This window comes from Schistocerca cancellata, chromosome 12 (genome assembly GCF_023864275.1).
Source record: "Schistocerca cancellata isolate TAMUIC-IGC-003103 chromosome 12, iqSchCanc2.1, whole genome shotgun sequence".
Classification (NCBI taxonomy): Eukaryota; Metazoa; Arthropoda; class Insecta; order Orthoptera; family Acrididae; genus Schistocerca; species Schistocerca cancellata.
The window spans coordinates 42,060,929-42,081,110 of NC_064637.1; the positions used below are offsets into that span (position 1 = coordinate 42,060,929).

At 40.8% G+C, this 20,182-nt stretch overlaps 1 protein-coding gene across 1 annotated transcript in view; it reads left to right on the forward strand.

The window, feature by feature from the left end:
- The window catches only part of LOC126109564 (uncharacterized), a 151,297-nt gene that overhangs the window by 127,021 nt on the left and 4,094 nt on the right, over positions 1–20,182 (forward strand). The window contains exons 11-13 of the mRNA XM_049914586.1: positions 7,174–7,301; positions 10,389–10,662; positions 12,050–12,214. Of these exons, the coding sequence (XP_049770543.1) occupies positions 7,174–7,301; positions 10,389–10,662; positions 12,050–12,214 (567 nt within the window). The remainder of the gene's footprint in view (positions 1–7,173; positions 7,302–10,388; positions 10,663–12,049; positions 12,215–20,182) is intronic.

Here is a 20,182-nt window from a genome sequence, read left to right on the forward strand (position 1 = left end):
ATTTGATACATAGAAATTAAGTGTAATTTATTTACTCACTATTTTTGTTATTCTTTGTCTATCTTAAGTTAATTGTATTCACACCTGTAGCACTGCTCTGGCTATGCCGGTAATGTGAGAGGCCTTTGTAACACCGCATCTTTTGTGCATGACTGGCTGTATGTACTTTTCCTAAAATTCCAAGGTTAGCAAAACTGTCTCCCCTCTTATTATTTTTATTCCTTTGTTTTGATATTTGTTCCATTTGCCGCTTTTTAAACTTTACTGCTCTTTTCGTTCTAACCCTTTTGTTCGCATCCATAGGACCCACACATTATAGGACAATAATATAATGTTTCAGTTCAACAGTAATGTTGTTATTTCAACCTGGACTTTCCAAACTTCAGTTTTATAACAGCTATGTTCTGCAGCAGTGCGAATATAGTTATTGCTGCACCAGTAATTTGTATTATAGTGTTACTGAACCAATTTTTTCCCCTGATATGAATAAGTTTGTTGTATGCAGTGGTCCATCCTTGAGTGCCAGTAGTGGAAACATCAAGCCAAAAAAAAAAAAAAAAAAAAAAAAAAAAAAAAAAAAAAAAAAAAAAAAAAAAAAAAAAAAGGGAATGCTGTTATTTATCTTGCAGGTTTTTTTTGCTTCTGTGGTTGCTAGTAAATTGAAATGACATTTGTCAGTAAAACTTTCCTCTCTGCTAAATAAAGCTGTGAATTATTTTCATCAGTTGTTCAAACAAAATAAATAAATAGTGAATCTCATGACTATGTCAGTATGTGTTTTGCAAAAGTACAGGAAGCTAGCTATAAAATAGCCAAACTTACTTTAAGAGGTAAAAAACCAGATAAAGTAGCAGAAATGTTGTTAGTGCCGTTGTATAAACAAATGTGCTTGGTTCAGAAGCTGCTACTAAAATTTCAAAAATACCTCTCTCCGCTGACACAGCCAGCCAGCAAGCTAATGACGTGTGCAGCGACATCAAACACGTTTTGACAGAAAATAAAGAGCAACTGTAAGTTCTCACTTCACATCGACAAGTACTCTGGTGTTGGCAACCACACAAAACTTCTTGGTCCAAAATGTATTAATGCAGAAGGATTACATCAGTGTTTCTACAAACAGAACTGCTTCTATGACATCAGGTGAAAGGGTTCATAGCTAAAGCGTGCGATGTAAATCCTGGCTTCCGAACTGGCCATTATTTCATTCACTGCAAAGCCATTGGTGCTAATTTTGTCCTATGTCCTCTGAAAATTGTGATGGATAAAATAGTAAAAGGTCTGAAACTCGTCAAAATTTGACACCTAAATATGCAGATTTTTACATTTTTGTGTCAAGAAATGGGATCACAGCACACTGTGCTTATGCTACATTCAGAAGTATGATGTTTATCTCGAGGTAAAGTGTTAATGTGTATGTTTGGACTTAGAGATGAGGTACTTGCATTTTTTACAATTGAGGACCATGAATATTTATTTGCAGATAAGGAATGTTTATCCAAGTTAGTGTTGTTTTCTAATATTTTAATACACGTAAATGAACTAAACAGAAAAACGCAAGGTAGAAACAAAACTATTCTGAGTCATATCGGTAATATTAAAGGATTTATCAATAAGTTAAATTAGTGGATACATAGAATTGAAAATGGATTGTGTGAGATGTTCCCGACTGTATGGCCCATTACTGATGATAATGGTGTTAATGGACTTAATTAAGGAACATTTAGTATTTGCAGCAGAATTTCAAAAAAATGGAGTGTGTGTTGATGGTTTTGACGGTGTCTCTTGGATTTGAAAGATCTTCTGAATAATTTACTTTATGGAGTACATGGAAACATTTTGGTTGTCAATAAACAGAGAATACCTGGCTGAATCTGAGATGGCAGTAAATGTGTCATTACTCTTTTCAACTACATGTTTCTGTGAACTGTGGTTCTTGATATTGACTGAAATTAAAATATCAAAGAAGAGAGAGAGAGAGAGAGAGAGAGAGAGAGAGAGAGAGAGAGAGAGAGAGACTCAGATCTATCAAGAAATAAAGAAATGAGGCTTGTTTTGTCAATGATTTTGCTGTGAATCAGCTGTTTCTGTACAGCTAACCTGGTTCAAGTATCACATTGAAGGTATGGGTCGAATTATTTACTTCAGAATTTGAATAGGAATGTGTATTTTGTACAGTGAATTAAAGTCGAGAAGTTGTTAATGAATGCATGAATTCATTCATGTTTTATAATACAGTCTCTGACAATAAAGGTTTGTGAATGGACTCAGAACTGCCAATCAGGTAACACTGGCGACTCACAACGCTGCACCTGCGTAGCGGCTGGTGATGACAACCTGCCCCCGTCGTAGTTCAGTTGAGCATCGTGTGTGTTCTGTGTTTGGCCTGTTGGACAAAGTGCTTGTTTAGTGCGTTGGGTCTGAACTGAGAACAGGAAAATGAATGAGCAAAGGATCAATTTGAAGTTTTGTTTTAATCTTGGCAAGACACCAAAACAAACGCGAGGAATGCAGGTACGTGTTTATAGGGATCGAGCACTGCCCGTGAAGTTTGAGTAAGAGCGGTTTGCCTGTTTTTGAAGAGGCCGGGAAAGTGTTTCTGACAATCTCTGTAACGGACAACTGGTAACCGCCATCAGTGTCAAAAACATTGAGAAAGTGAGGACATTCATCACGAAATGTTCCGGCATAATGACAAGCACCAGCACGAAGATCGAGAATGTGAGAGCAGAGAGGGCTGTGAGACAACATCGGCCAATAGCACGCCGACTAGGACATCGTCACAACAGGAGCGTCATTTACTCGAAGAGAGTAAAAGTGATGCACCGCCTAGCTGCGGCCGCACTAGAAGAGAGCACTAGTAGACCTGAACTAGAAGAGCCGCAGTGATACTAACGATAGCAGTGACTTGTGATCTTCTGTGATAAGCGTGCATGAAAATTGTATCTGTCAAAGGACATTGATTATATGCAAGTCACCAGTTGCTTGCGACCCAATATGTAGAAACAAAAGTTAAGTGCTGTCAATTCTACTACTGTAATAAACTCCATTAATATGATCTGCTTGTATGTTGTCTAGCTATCCGAGAAAACAGCTTCCTAGGGATGCTATAAGAGACGAGTGGACAGGATCTCACACAAATGACCGTCGACTAACTGTGCATATGATAGCAGATGAACTGCAGAAGAACTATGAATCCGCGACTGATGATCAGAAGCAGGCACTTTTAGAGGCCTCACAGGATTTTGTCGTAACAGTGGATGCGACACCCAATTCTTGAACTGCATTGTCACTGAGGATGAAACCTTTTATCTCCAGTATGACCCTGAAATGAAACGGCAAAGCGTGGAATGGCGTTCTCCAAAATCAACTCGTCAGAAAAAGGTCGGGCAAAAAATCGTGCATCAAAATGATCGATAGACGAGGCATTATTCACAAGGAATTTCTACCTGAAGGAACGACGTTGAACACTGCACAGTACGTTGAAATTTTGGCCTGTTTCATGCAACGTCTACGCACGGTACGGCTCCAATATGCACAATAGTGTTCCTAATTGTTTCGTTGATGATATCACTCGCCCACACACAGCCGATATCATCAAACAGTTCTTGGCAAAAAAGGGGGTGGTGCAACATGAACATCCACCACACTCGCCGGATCTCAATCCTCAAGACTTCTTCCTATTCCCTCAACTCAAACTCTCTTTGAAAGGAAAGAGAATTGATGATATTCCTGACATCTGTCGAAATGTGATGTGGTTTTTGAACACCATTCCAAACGAAGATGACATGCAAAGTTTCCAGTACATGTATTGCAGAGCTCAGCAGTGCATAATTATGGGAGGTGGCTATTTTGAAGGACAGTAAGGTAACTGTAGTTTATAGTTAATCTGCGTTAATGTTACAGGACTATTCATCGAACTTTATCATCGGCGGTGGTGGTGCTGGTGCTGGTGGTAATAGTAGTAATTGATTATATGACAGTGCAATAATTTGTAATAATTGTATTAGATTCACATGATTTTGAGTGAACAGACATTTTGATGTGCTATGTTAAGTCTAGACCCATCTGGATGTAACGTGTAATAAAAGATTGCGGAACACTGAGCTAAAATTTTAGGTCATGTTCAAAATCATTATTGTTTGTGATATAAAGAAATGAAATGCATGCAATATTAAAAAAAAAAAACTAAATGTCGATCATTTAGAAATTATGAAAACAGTGCCACTGGAATGTGAAGGTATAGCTCGTTGGGAAATATAGACTCAGTGCTGTATTCTCTGATAACCTCGCCGTTGAGTGCCCGTAAGCACCAGCTGACCAGCCCAGTGCTGTATTGAAAAAATGTATCATTGTGATAGATTAAACAATAATGTGTTTGATATGGTAGTGATAAGTAATATTTTACAGTGTATTCTAGACATATTCTAGCCCAAAATTACAAGAAACAAATAGAAATTATCTTTGTTTCTCAAAGATATCCTGATGCTGCAATAAATACTAGGTTGTCACATAAGTTCATAGCGTTTTTGTTTTACATCTTGGTATTGCAGTTTGTATAGGTTTATTTGTAGATTGTCATTTTTTATTTGTAGTTCTGTTGCTATTTGAGTTTACATATTGCAATTTTGTCATTTGGAGGTAGTGAGTGAAGCTGTGGCTGTTAAAAAATGGTGTCTCAAGTGCAGTAATTGGAACATTGACATATTCTTCTGTTTGAGTTCAATAGAGGGATGACAGTCCGCCCTCGGTAGCTGAGTGGTCAGCGCGACGGACTGTCAATCCTAAGGGCCCGGGTTTGATTCCCGGCTGGGTCGGAGATTTTCTCCGCTCAGGGACTGGGTGTTGTGTTGTCCTAATCATCATCATTTCATCCCCATTGACGCACAAGTCGCCGAAGTGGCGTCAAATCGAAAGACTTGCACCTGGCGAACGGTCTACCGGCCGGGAGGCTGTCGTCACACGACATTATATACAGGGTGTTACAAAAAGGTATGGCCAAACTTTCAGGAAACATTCCACACACACAAATAAAGAAAAGATGTTATGTGGACATGTGACCGGAAACGCTTAATTTCCATGTTAGAGCTCAGTTTAGTTTCTTCCACCTATGCTCAATGGAGCACGTTATCATGATTCCATACGGGATACTCTACCTGTGCTGCTAGAACATGAGCCTTTACAAGTACGACACAACATATGGTTCATACACAATGGAGCTCCTGCACATTTCAGTCGAAGTGTTCGTATGCTTCTCAACAACAGATTCGGTGACCGATGGATTGGTAGAGGCGGACCAATTCCATGGCCTCCACGCTCTCCTGGCCACAGCCCTCTTGACTTTCATTTATGAGGGCATTTGAAAGCTCTTGTCTACGCAACCCGGGTACCAAATGTAGAGACTCTTCGTGCTCGTATTGTGGATGGCTGTGATACAATACGCCATTCTCCAGGGCTGCATCAACGCATCAGGGGTTCCATGCGACGGAGGGTGGATGCACGTATCCTAGGGTGGATGCACGTATCCTCGCTAATGGAGGACATTTTGAACATTTCCTGTAACAAAGTGTTTGAAGTCACTCTGGTACGTTCTGTTGCTGTGTGTTTCCATTCCATGATTAATGTGATTTGAAGAGAAGTAATAAAATGAGCTCTAACATGGAAAGTAAGCGTTTCCGGACACATGTCCACATAACATATTTTCTTTCTTTGTGTGTGAGGAAATTTTCCTGAAAGTTTGGCCGTACCTTTTTGTAACACCCTGTATATAGCAGCAGCAGCAGCCAGAAACGTTTGTGCCATATGTAGGGATAATGCCATTGGACAGAAAATGGGACCAAGCAAGGTGGCACAGTGGTTAGACACTGGACTCGCATTCGGGAGGACGACGGTTCAATCCCGCGTCCGGCCATCCTGATTTAGGTTTTCCGTGATTTCCCTCAATCACTCCAGGCAAATGCCGGGATGGTTCCTCTGAAAGGGCACGGCCAACTTCCTTCCCTAATCCGATGAGACCAATGACCTCGCTGTCTGGTCTCCTTCCCCAAACAACCCAACCCCAGAAAATGGAAAGAAAATCGTTTTCCCATTTAGGGAGGATTATTTTGGCACTAGTGACTCTCCATGTTTAAGAAGACCTGAAGATTTGGTGAAGAGCATCGAATTGCATTAATCCACAATGATCCACGTCAGTGTACCCGAGAACTGACACATGTTATGAACTGTGATCACTCCACCGTTGTGTGATATTTGCATGCAATGGAGAAATTTCAAAAACCGCGTGCTCTAACCCAAAACCAGAAAAGGCAGTGGGTGGTCATATGTGCACCCGTGCTTACTTTTCATCAATTGGCTCATAGATGACACCAAGCGTTCATATCCTGTATCATTACTGATGATGAGAAATGATGTCTTTATGCTAACATGTGAAAATGAAAGGAACGGTTGAGCCCAAATGAAGCAGCAACTCCCTGTACAAAGTTCTGTGCACACCCACAAAATGTAATGTTACACATCTGGTGCTCAGTCATATGGAGCAGGAATGTAATCAGCAGAACTAAAAAATTCATATATAAATCCATATTAGAGAGTGTGGTTCTGTATGGAACGGAGACCTGGACAATTAACCTGAAGCACATTAAAAAATTACAAGCTCTAGAGATGGACTTCTGGAGAAGATCGGTAAGAATCTCCAGGAGAGAAAAGATAATGAACACCGAAATAATAAGGAGAATGGAAGTAAAAGAAAGAATATATGACGTAATGGATAGGAAGAAATTACAGTGATACGGGCATGTACGACGAATGGAGGAAACCAGAATGCCAAAATTGATACTGGAGTGGAAACAGGAGGGGAGAAGAAGAAGACGACGACCTATGACCACCTGTCTCCAAAATGTACAGCACACAGTGAGGAGAATGGGCGCAGAGGAAGAGGGCACACAAGATTGAAACAGCTGGAGGAATATTTTGAAAATATAGTTTAAGAGCACTTATTAATAATTGCCGAGTAAATTATTATGTTGAAGATAAGCCTCTGTAATGAGGAAAAGCTCAAAATAATAATAAAATTGCTTGTTTTCAGAACCAATGTAGTCTTAGCTTTTGACAAGTGTTAAATATAAATGAACAAATATTTGAACTATATTCACAGTGTAGAGTGTTTTTTGTTTTCAGCCAGAAGAAGACAAAGGAACATTCCACATACATCTGCATCATTCCTGCCACACATCCCTGGACTGGGCAGCCCTGTAAAGATGAAGGTTGCACCCAAGTACATTTGTGCAACGAAACGAGAGGACAAGGTGTGTGTAATGCTGTTTGTTTCAACTTTTCTGATACAGTAAGATTATAAACATGAAATGTAACTGATCTCTGTAAGCATCAACAATGTCAGTCTCTCTCTCTCTCTCTCTCTCTCTCTCTCTCTCTCACACACACACACACACACACACACACACACACACACACACACATTTTTTCATAAAGTCTTATTACTCTGAATACAGTGAGCCAATTTGCACCACTTACATCAAAATGTATCTTGCGATTTGTGTATTGTTGTCAGATTGGGCATAAATATTTGTTCTTATTGTATCGCTTTTCCATCTTAAAAACTGAATAATAAAATCGTGTAATTTCTTTTATTTACGTAGGGTGATTGATAGAAGATCAGGTATCCATTTGAGTTAAAAACTTTGGTTTTCTGTGCAGAAAAGCGAAATATCGGCATACTCTGCTGTTATATGTTCTGCACACCTCCTGAAAGTTGTTACATGTGGCTCTAGAAAATATTTTGTTTCTGAGATATGTAGGTGCTGTCAGCTTAAACAATCTGTCTCATAAGGCATCCAGGCCTATCAAAAAGTTTTGATTCTAATTTTAAACATAATTTTGTCCAAATTATAGTTTTATGAGCCCAGTTGAAAGAGCAAATGTATATTAATTGTGTGATATTTGGTTTGATGTCCATTGCAGTCCATAGTACTCATCCTTCTGTTGCATCATGTCAAATCAAAGATTGCTCCGTAATGATTTGAGTAGTGAGGGGTCTAATGTAATATCTCTAATATTTATTGAAAGGAACATTCAACAAGACTGAAAACTGGCCTACGTTTCAGACAAATTCCATAATGAATGTGCGTAACAAAGGTTACTGCGGTCACCATCCCGTCTTGAAATACACATAATCCTGTCACCTGGTTCTGCTCAAATGTGTATGAAATCCTATGGGACTTAACTGCTAAGGTCATCAGTCCCTAAGCTTACACACTACTTAACCTAAATTATCCTAAGGACAAACACACACACCCATTTCTGAGGGAGGACTCGAACCTTCGCTGGGATCAGCCGCTCAGTCCATGACTGCAGTGCCTTAGACTGCTCGGCTAATCCTGCGCACTTGGTTCTGCATGTGCACTTAACACAATATGTCCACACAACAGTTACATGGTAATGATGATGATTTGTTTTGTAGTTCTTTTGTTCAAGAATATTATTTGCAATCAGGCATATGTAAGAATACACACTGCTCTTCTGGAGAGATGTGTAACACCCTAATGCTTCCCTACAAACCATGATTTCTATCTTGTCATTTTCCGTAATACTTGCTAGTCAATCTAATGTAGCGCTAACAAATCCGGCAGCTTGCCTCAGAATTGCTTCGATATCTTCCTTCAATCTGACCTTGTGGGGATCCCAACACTCGAGCAGTTCTTGAGAATGAGTCACATGACTGCTCTGTATGCAGTCTCCTTTATAGATGAGCTACACTTTCCTAGAATTCACCTAATCAGTCAGCATTAACCATTCACTTTTGCTACTATTGACATTATGTACTCAATCCTTTTCATGTTGCCATGCAATGCTACGTCTAGATATTTAATCAACACGGTTGCATCAAGCAGCACACCACCAATACTGTATTCGAAGATTACAGGATGATTGCTCCTACTCATCTTTATTAACTTAAATTTTACTACATTGGGAACTAGCTGCCATTTATTGCACCAAATAGAAACAGAATAGGTAACCTGTTGTTTGAGGTGCTGTGAGTCGAGGCTCAACCATGCCATAACCTGCACCGTGGACCGCAATTCCAGCCAAACTTGAGACACTAAATACAATGCATGTTCAGCAAGTAAGACTACTAGATTTTTATATTTTTTTTAGAAAAAATGTATTTGAAAAAAAAATTGCGGGCTGTTGTTGATACACTTGTTGACTATCGTTCCACATAATCACCGTCCCGTTCAGTACCTGTACTGAGCCATGCCACAAGCTTCTTTATGCCCTCCTCAAAGAACTCTTCCCCCCCCCCCCCCCCATCTCCTTTCTCCATTTCAGATCCTCTTTCTGCACCTGCTCATCAGCTAAAAATTTAATTCCACTAATGTGTGTCATAAGAAAGGTGAAAAGATGGAAGCTAGGGCTGTGTAAGGAGTTGCTTGCCATATGTCAAGGACACTCTTCTCATTAGCTTTCTCCTCCTTTTGGGCTTTTTTTGGGTTTCTCAATATTGTTGTGCATTGATGGTATCCCCATCGTCCCTTTCCCTCTGAGGCAGAAATCCAGCCAAAATGTTTCCTTTCTGGTATCAAAACACTGAGGCCATGAATTTTGAGCCAGAATTTGTGGTTTCGAATTTTTCGGCAAATGGGGAATTGGTGTGACGGTACTGTGAGATGACTGTCTTTCCTTTGTCAGGTGTGTAATGAGAAATACTTCCTCCAGTTCATGTTGTTCGAGAAACTCACACACACTATTAACTTGATTTTCCTTGTGTTGCTCTGTCAGCTGTTTTGGGAGCACTCTTGCACACAATTTCCCGTATACCAATGTTTCAGTGAGTGTCTCGTCTAAGAGAGTTCTGGAGAGTTGTGGAAATATCACAGAAATGTAACTCACTGTGAAATACAGGAACGGTTTCCTCGATTTTTTGCGCCAACTCGTCAGTCAGATTCGGAGGTCGTCCACTCCTTTGTTCATCGAGAACATTGCAGTAAACACCCTACACCACTTAAACACACTTGTTTTGCTCATAACACACTTCCCGTAAACAACTTTGATTTGCAGAAAAATTTCAGTAGACGTTATTCCTTATGTGAGTAGGAAGTGGATCACAGCACGGGGTTTGCACTTTGTGGGATTTCTTACCGACATCTTTCGTGCAACTAGACACTACGACATCGAGTTTACATACTACTGTGTCAGGGGATTCCCCATTACCACTCTTTGTTGCCAACCTCAAAAAAACAAGAAAGGCAGCCCATTATGGTCACAGTACACTTACTTTCTGAACGTGCCATCTGAAAGCGCATAATGAGTGACCGGACAGTGCTAGGTAAACAGTGTGGGAGTCAGTGTGTCGTATCTCTTTGCTTCTTTTTCAGTCAGCCGAAAGTTCGTCCGAAGACAGTGGGACGACCACAGTGAGGGGGACCAGAGAGAACACGCCAGAGGCCGGACCTTCGGCGGCCCGGCGGGACGGGGACGGGGACGGGCTGCAGAAGGTGGCGGCCCTCGGCCGGCTGTCGCTGCAGCCGGGCGCCAGGATCACGTCGCCCTACGAGTTCACGCGCGCCTGGGGCGGCTCCCGGCCTGACTCCAGCCTCGAGGGGTACGCCACGGTGCTGAGGGCCGTTGCCGTCGAGGACCTTGCCACTGGTGAGCCGCCTCTGCGTGCCTCACTTGTAGATGTACATTCCTGTAGGTGTATCTTGCAAGTGAACATATATCGACGGATGGACAGAGAGTATAATTTTGGCTCTTGCTCTACAAACTTTAGTTGCATCCTGTACTTCGCCACTGACACATTCCCACAATTGTTCGTATTCTAAATATGTTTGCGTAGCGAACTGCCAGGTACTGTAGTTTTCTCTTCCCGTCAGTTTTTCAATTGTAGGCAATGAATTGGTATTTACTGGCACCACGGTTTTAGCGATTACGTCATCCCAAATTACCGTGCGCCTCTGCTATTTTTTGTGAGCCGGTGATCTCACAGTTTTTTTGGAATATTACACCACTTTTATAATCCTGGGCCCATAACCAGTTAGCAGAGTAATTTATGGGCAGTTTCTGATTGGAACTATTTATTAATACATTAAACAAGCTACACGAATTTCACACACAAAGAGCTCAATACACGGAAGAAAACAAATCGTATTGTCTGCAGTTGCCTGTAGCAACACAAAATATATTCACACACCAGGGAGGCATAGATTCTAAAATCCCACAGTCTTTCTGTCAAGACCCCTTTTTCTCAGGAATGGATTGATGTATTAAGTTTAAATTTATACCACGTACTTGTGTCTATGTTCCATTGGTGGTAAAATAAATATTAGTTTCCAACTCAAAGCAAATTGAAAGATACAGCCATTTATGTAATATATTTTGATATTCACAAACCCGCTCATCAAAACGTATAGGGTACTTCCCTTTGGTGTAGAACTGTAATTTTTGGCAAAAAGGAAGGTATTACAGGAAAAGTATCAGAAAATTGTGAATATGAAAAAAATATTTCTTTCATCACTTGTTACCCCTGGGACCAATATTGTGCCAGTATCAATGTCGATAATAGGTAAAAATCAGTGAGAGCCTAGATTCCCGGCTATGTGTATGTGTAGTCCATACACATAATAAGGTTTGTATGGAAGTCTCAGTGCATGAGTCCTACTCGCACCTGGCCAGGTTTTTTGTGATAGAAATAAGTTATGTACAAAAAGAGACACATTTTGTTTTTGATTCTCCTGACAAGTGAGAGATTTGTCACTTAGAATGTTTGACAATTCCACGACATTTATTTTCTCCTTTTTTGCATGCTTATTCTTGCATTAGCCCATTTTCTTCTCTTTGCTCCTGTGTACAGAAGGTAGCATGTCTGTTAGCATATGTCTGTGATCATTTCTGTATATCTGTTGCAATTTGGCAAGAATTTTTTCCCTTTAATTGTAACTCACAGCTGTTATATTCTGAAGAACATATTTATTCAGCATTTTTGTCATTGCAAATAATTTTGCTTTGCTGTGTACATCATTGGTCATTTCTTTTGCAGTGGTTGGTACAAAGTTAGACGGTCAGATGCTCAGTTTGATCCTGCGCACACTGGAGAAGCACTTTATAGACGAACCAGAGTATTTGGTGCAGATGTTGCACCATGTCGCTCTCCTGCCCCGCTTCTCAATTGCGTGGGCCTTCCTCGACAGCATTGACAAAGAAGGTGAGTGATAACAGTTTTCAGTAATCCCATTGAAATTGTGGTGAACAGCTTTGACCTAGCACACCATTCCTATAAAATAGTATGGTCAAGACTTACATAACTCTCATTCTAACAATATATGAGAAGGAATGTTGCTACTCACCATACAGCGGAGATGCTAAGTTGCAGACAGGCACAACAAAAAGATTTTCACACTTAAAGCTTTCAGCCAATGGCCTTTATCAACAACACACACACACACACACACACACACACACACACACACACACACACACGACTGCAGTCTCAGGGCAACTGAAACCACATTGCCACTCTCATTGAGTTCACATGAACACAGTTTTACAAATGTCAAGTTTTCAGAGATTAACACCTAACAGTGCAATTTTATGCAAACTATTCGGAAAATTGTAAAAAAAATATCAACTGCATTTTTAATAACATCATAGAAAACCAGAATTACAGATAATAGTGACATACATTCAAAAATGAAGTTATTTAGATTAACTATCAGATTGGTAGTTTTTTAAATAGGTTATTTTTGGGCTCCTGTTTTTGATAAAAAGAACATATCTGAATAATATCGTATCCTAAAATGAAAAAGTTGTGAAAGAAGAGAAAAGTCTCTTTCCACTGAGAAGAATTAGGCTTTTAAAATAAGGCATTCTAATACTACAACAAACACTTCTTAGTAGGGTTAAAATTTTGAGTCCATAAGATTGTACTAAATCCCAAATATTGCATATTTTTGTAAATAAAATAGCTGTATAAAAATATTTGTTTTGTCACAATCAGCCAAATGTTGAGTTCTGCTCTCAGAAGTAAGACCTGTTTCCGCTTCTGTCACAGAAGGCCAAACAACAGGGACTGACGTATTAGAACATGCATTAATACTATAAAAATGGTGTATTGATAGTGACTAGGCACTAGCTGAAATATAAAATTTGCCGAATAAAACCTGGAAGAAAAGGACAACTGATTGCTGTGCTCTATCATTTTAAAGGAATGAATACATGAATTAGGAAGTAACAGCATGTGTTTCTTGCCTGCCGTCTTGGTTTAATGTCTGCTTCAGCTTATGTTACTTCAGTAAAAATTGACCCAAGATACATAAACTGTTTCTCATGCTTATGCCCAGTATAGTTCACTATTATATCTTCAGAGTTACGGAGCTTTCTTCCATATTGTCTTTGCAGTACTAGTTTGTAGCTCAAACCTCTATCCCACTAATTCCATGGTCAGAATACCTGTTTTCTGTTCTTGTTGTGTGCATATTGCTATGACAGTGTTATATGCATGTACCAAACAGGTAATATTTTAATTATCTTGATAACCTGGGAGGCTCTCTCTGTTGAACTCCCACATTAGTGTGCCAGATCGAAAGGACAGGTGATGACCCATCTTGCCTTAATCCTGTTTCCACTTGGAAACTTTGTGTCATCTTATTGCCTTTAGTAACCGTAGCTTTTGGGTCAGTCAAGTATTCTTCTACAAGTCTAACCAATTTTTTTGATATTCCAAATTCTACCATCTACAGATAGTATCAAAAGCTTTCTCGAAGGGGGAGGTGTCATTCTTGGCCGTATTTGTAGACATATCAAACAAAGTTTTGCATCTCCCAGGTTCCCAGAACTCCTGAAGATAGGCGTTGACTGTGGATATTGTATCACAGATACAGTCCCTTTTACTGTTCAGAGATGTCACTAAACCTGCCCAAAGATGTACACAACCATGCATGAGCAGCGCCTATTAGATGAAGGGGGTCTGAGAGCCAATCAGTTCCAGTCATTCCACCGGGAAGGAGGTACACAGCTCGTGGTGTCTGTAGTTCAACCATGCCTAGACGGTCAATACCACGGTTCAATAGCATCTGCACTGTTACTTTGTGCCAGGAAGAGCTCTCAACAAGTGAAGTTGCCAGGCACCTCAGAGTGAACCAAAGTGATGTCTGCTCAGGATTGGCATCGTGTTCTCTTCACCGATGAGTGTCACATATGCCTTCAACCAGACAATCGTCGGAGACGTGTGTGGAGGCAACCCAGTCAGGCTGAATGCCGTAGACACACTGTCCAGTGAGTGCAGCAAGGTGGAAGTTCCCTACTGTTCTGGGGTGGCATTATGTGGAACTGCCGTACGCCACTGGTGGTCACGAGAGGCTCTGTAACGGCTGTACGATATGTGAATGCTATTCTCTGACCAATAGTGCAACCGTATCAGCAGCCAATTGGCGAGGCGTTCCTCTTCACGGACGACAGTTTGCGCCCCCATCGTGGACATATTGTGAATGACTTCCTTCAGGATAGAGGCATTGCTTGACTAGAGTGGCCAGCATGTTCTCCAGACACGAACCCTATCGAACATGCATGGGATGGATTGAAAAGGGCTGTTTATGGAGGACGTGACCCACCATCCACTCTGAGGGATCTACGCCAAATCGCTGTTGAGGAATGGTACAATTTGGACTAACAGTGCCTTGATGAACTTGTGGATAGTATGTAATGATGAATACAGGCATGCATCAATGCAGGAGGATGTTCTACTGGGTGTTAGAGGTACTGGTGTGTGTGCAGCAGTCTGGACCACCACCTCTGAAGGTCTCACTGTATGGTGGTACAACATGCAATGTGTGATTTTCGTGAGCGATAAAAAGGCCGGAAATGATGTTTATGTTGATGTATATTCCAATTTTCTGTAGTGGTCCCGGAACTCTCGGAACCGAGGTAAGGCAAAACTTTCTTGATGTGTGTAGAATTTTTTCACAGACCCGACTTAATACGAAAATCTGATCTGTGGTTGATCGTACTGTTTGAAAACCATCTTAGTATTCTCCAATTGTTTCTTTTGCTAGGGATTAAAACCATTCTAATAGAAAGTTGAAATAATCTTTTAGTGGATGTCCAGTAGTGCTGTGCCCCTTTAGTTGTCTCATACTAATTTATCTTTCCTTTTTTATGTGGGGCATATCACAGATACCCTCCATTCTTCTGGTACTGCCTGTTTTACCCAGGTTAACTCAATTAGCTTGTGGATTTTGGAGCACGGGGCTTTGTCGCCAGCCTTGATAAGTTAAGTGGGAATTCTAGCTTCTCGTGGACTCTTGACATTCTTAAATGTTTTTAATTTGTTTTCCTATTCCTCAATGGTGGATGGAGGATATTCTGAATCTGCTGTTATTTTAAATATTCAAACTGGCCTCCTCACTGTCTTCAACAATTGGTGGACTTTCTGGAACATTTTATTTGGTCATCCTGTAAACAACAGAGCACTGCTTGTCTTTTGCACCATGACATGAAAAAAAATAAAAATTAAAAAAAAAATTGGGAAAAATCTTTTCATTCACTGAATGGAGCATAATCTTTAAAATTGCTTGCACTAGTCCTTCAGCTTACAGTATCCCATTTGCAGAGGTAGCACTCATAACAACAGACCATATTTTTCCTTCAAAAAATTGCCTCCAAAATTCAGGTGCATGTTATACTTGAAATTAATATAAAAATTTTCAGTCTTTTTATTTAAAATTTCCACCAGTCTTAAAAATGACCATATATTCGATGCTGCAGGAAACCTGTCTCTATTTGGCAACATTGGATTCAAATGGCAGCAGCAATGCACCAAAGCAACAGAGATTGACAAGCTTGCTAACACTGTCTCCCTCCCATGCTGCCATCGCAAACCCAGAGCACTGTCTAGCCTATGATGTGTCATTGTAGTCTATGGTGCCAGTGAACTTGAAATGAAAATGATTTGCGTTATAATTCTTCAGGCTTTCCTGACGAGGCATTGTCGTGTTGATTAATTGGGTTTCTACCAGTTATTCACGTCTCTCGTGCACGGTTTGTGGTGTCGCTAACAGTACAATATTTTTGTTCGTAGTTACTTTCGTAATGCGAAAAATAAAAGGTATTCGTATGATGTGGGCTATGGATTGACAGTAATAGCACATGCAGAACAACATGGAAGCAGAGCAGATGAGCAGCATTTCGGCCCTCTGCCAACAGAAAATAAAACGAGTCACTAATGGTGGACAAGTAAAGGAATTCATGTTGTGCTTATGGTACTAAACTTAATCCAATGATCATTTTCAAGTGCAAAACAATGCCAAAACCTTATGGAATACTGCCAAGTGTTGTTGTTCATGTACATGACAACGGTTTAGTGGACAAGGCTGGTATGAAATTATTGATTAACAGAGTATAGGGCAGAAGGAAAGGTGCTTTATTAAAGAAGAGTTCTCTCCTTTGCTAGATCAGTTTTATAGTTATTTGAAAAATTCTGAGAAAGAGAAAAGGGAAATACAGAGCTTGCTGTTATTCCACGAGGACTTACTCGACAATTGCAGCCTCTTGATGTCTCGATAACTAAACCGTTTAAAATGTGTATGACTGGAATGGAACAAATGGATGAAACCCAACACGAATTCATGCCAGAGGGAGCTTTGAAACAACCTACAATCAAACAAGTGTGTCAGTGGATAAAACAGCCATGGTTTAGAGAGAAGACATTACTGCTAAATCTTTCAAGAAGTGCAGCATAAGTAATGCTCTCAATGGCAGTGAAGACCATATTACATCTGAAGAGGATGAGGGCGACGGAGGAGTAGTAGTTCACGTAATGATTTTCAAGGATTTTAAAAGTAGGTTTGGTTTTATAAACTAAGAAATTTTTTATTGTGGCTTTTCAGTCTAATAGTAAAATAGGTGTTTTTGAAAAAATTGCTTAAAAATTAAAGTGCATCTTTATTTTATTATGGTTCACAAAATACGGCATGCCCTCTCCTGCAGGTGTAGCTCTCATTGTAACAGGCCCTGAGATTCTTATACTTACTGTCAGCATACTGCGCAAGTGGCAGGATTCGCAATTAGGACAGCATTTTGAATCCCAGCATGTTTATAGGGGCAATGCGAACAGATGTGAATACTTGAGGTAAAAGATGAGACTATTATCAACTCGAAGGTTGTTTTAAACAATGCACTGCTTTACCAGGAGCAATTCTTCTGGAGCTGGTATGTTGTTTTCTTTGAACTGACTTAACCAGCCAGTTGTAGAGGGATCTACAATTTAACATGGACTCTTAAACATAGTGAAATAATAATTAAATCAAAGCCCTAAGCTGTCGACAGGTGTTGATGTACATCAATGGGGATAGTTGAAAATGTATGTCCAGATCGGGACTCGAACCCGGATCTTCTGCTTACGTGGCAGACGCTCTATCCATCTGAGCCACCGAGCGCACAGATAATAGTGCGACTGCAGGGATTTACCCCTTGCGTGCTCCCCGTGAGACCAACATTCCCAACTTAATGTCCACACACTACAATCATAGTGCCCCTGCCCTTTACAGTCATTACTGGTGGCAGACAATCTTACCAAGTCCTGTAAGAGTTCGAGCAATGCTTGTGCATCCAGCACAGAAGGAGGAGGTCAATGGCTGGTTAGCCTTAACTGTATACGAAGATGGTATCTGTTCTTTTGGACATGTCTGAAAGAACAAATACTGTCTTCATACTTAAACATAGTGTTCCTCGCCATTAACGAGTAACTGCCAGAGGGGAAAGAACTGCTAGATGACAGAAAAAGAGCCTAAGGCTAAGTAGGGGTCAAACCCTGGACCTGCACATTTTACTTTTACATTTTACTCACTATACTACGAGACAATCCTGCAAATAGGCTCACCAGACAAAATATTAGCTATGTTGTGACATTCCATGTAATGCGAGAATTAATAACACTTCGTGTGGGGTCTGGGTTATTAACAAAATGTGTTCAATCTTATGGCCGTTTTAGCAGTTATAAAATGTGAACTTTGTTGTTGGTTGTGGTCGTGGTCGTCTTCATTGTGGTTTTCTTCTTCTTCTTCTTCTTCTTCTTCTTCTGTAGTCTGATGCCTCTCTGAACCTACAAGCCTAGGTCTCCATCTTCAATATTCCGTCATCCCCTCCCCTCCCCTTCCTGCCCCCAGCTTGGGAGGGGGGAGAGCGGGGCATGCATCTCGAGCTTTGCTCGCCCGAACAGCCAGACATGTGAGGGCAGCTGATGTTATTGCACGTACAGTAGCTTACTTGCTCTCCATCACTCCTCATAACAAAACTACTGATACACGAGTGCAGCCACGGTTAACAGCTTGTCATTAATATTAGTGTCAGGAAACTGTGTTGCTAAACATACTTGATATTGTTTGCGTTCCTTGTTGTTGCCGGTTTACATTTTATATCATCTCGTGTTTGACCATCATCAATTGTTTTTCTGCCAAAACAGGAGTACACCTCTATTGCTTTTAGTTTCTCATTGCCTAGTCTAATCCTTCAGCTTCACTTGAGTTAATTCAATTACATTCAAGTTCTCTTGTTTAATTTCATATGTTCATAATATGATCTCTCCTTCATGACTCTACCCATTCCGTTCACCTACTCTTCCAAGTCTTTCTCCGATGACAGAATTACTGTGTCATCAGCAAATACGAATGTGACTTCCTGGCAGATTCTGTCGTCACACTTCACTTATGCCAGTACCTCATCTCCTACCTTCCATTCTGGAAACCTGGATGATTTTATTTCTTTTTCCTGAACTTACCCACATTTCTCTGTGGTTTCCTTTCTTGCTTGTTAAATTTAAGGCTGACACTGATCAGTCAGAACATTATAACCAGCTACCTAATAGCTGGTGTGTCCACTCTCGGCACAGATAACAGCGGTAACGTGTCGTGGCACGGAAGCAGTGAGGCCTCGGTAGGTCGCTGTAGGGACCGTGCAACATTTGCCACTGCACCAATGTCCAATGTCGTAGTTGCCAGTGTCGTGGTGTTAACATGGGCACATGCACAGGTCATACGCTGCATAGGCCCGTCATTGGGAGTGTCCAGTGCACTGTGCATTCCGACACGCTTGTACTCTGGCCAGCATTAAAGTCTGATGTTAGCTTTGCCACAGTTTGCTGCCTGTCCTGTTTTACTAGTCTGCCCAGCCTACAGCGACAGACATATATAATGAGGGGTGCACCCCCTCCCTCCGAATCTGACAATGTCTGGATGTAGTTTCACCTTGGTTTTGTCATGTATTGTAGACACCACAGAACTCCTCTAACACCCGACAAGTTGTGCTGATTCAGAAATGCCTGTGCCGAACCTCCAGCGTACACAATCTTGCCTCACTCAAACTCAGATACGTCACGTTTCTTCCCCAGTCTACACATGAACAGTGCACTTACTGATACTACGTGTGCCACACATATCTCTGATTAGCAGTCATTCCTTGCAAGGCGACACTGCTATCACCCGAACAGGTTTATGTCGATAGTAGGCCAGTGGTCACAATGTTCTTGCTGAACAGTGCACCTCGTGGGAGACCTGGTTCCCCTCCTCCCTTCCATATACCACCCAAAAAAAATTTCCTCTCTGATTTCCTCTTTACCTGAAAAAGGAACAATTGTTTTTGGAAGCTGGGCTTGTTGGTGTTGGTTACTGTTAGGTGTACTTTGGAGTTGAGACTCCAAGTCTCCCACCCTGCTTTTGTTTAAAAATTTAATGAAATTCTAATGGAATTTCCCAACAACATGATCTCACACACTCATTGTGGTGAGTAGCAATTTATCCTTTTTGTATTGTTGTTATTCCAATGAAAACTATATAGTTCCGGAGACCTTTTCAGGTCTCAAACATTTATGATGTGTATAACCAGACTGACGCAATGAACGAAAATATGTTCCGAGGCAGGGATGTGAACCTGGGTCTCCTGCTCCCTAGGCAGATGCACTAACAGCTATGTCGCCCTGGCACAGTGACTTTACACAACAGCACCGACTACTCTAGCAGACTTCTCTCCTCAATGCTTTGAGGAGGGAGGCATGCTGCACTCAGGGTGTATACGCTTGGGGAAAACCCGGGAATGTTTTCATGCAGAAAAAACCCGGGATCTTTTCATCTGGGAAAAACCCAGGATTTTTTCATTGGGGAAAAACCCGGGATTTTTCCATATG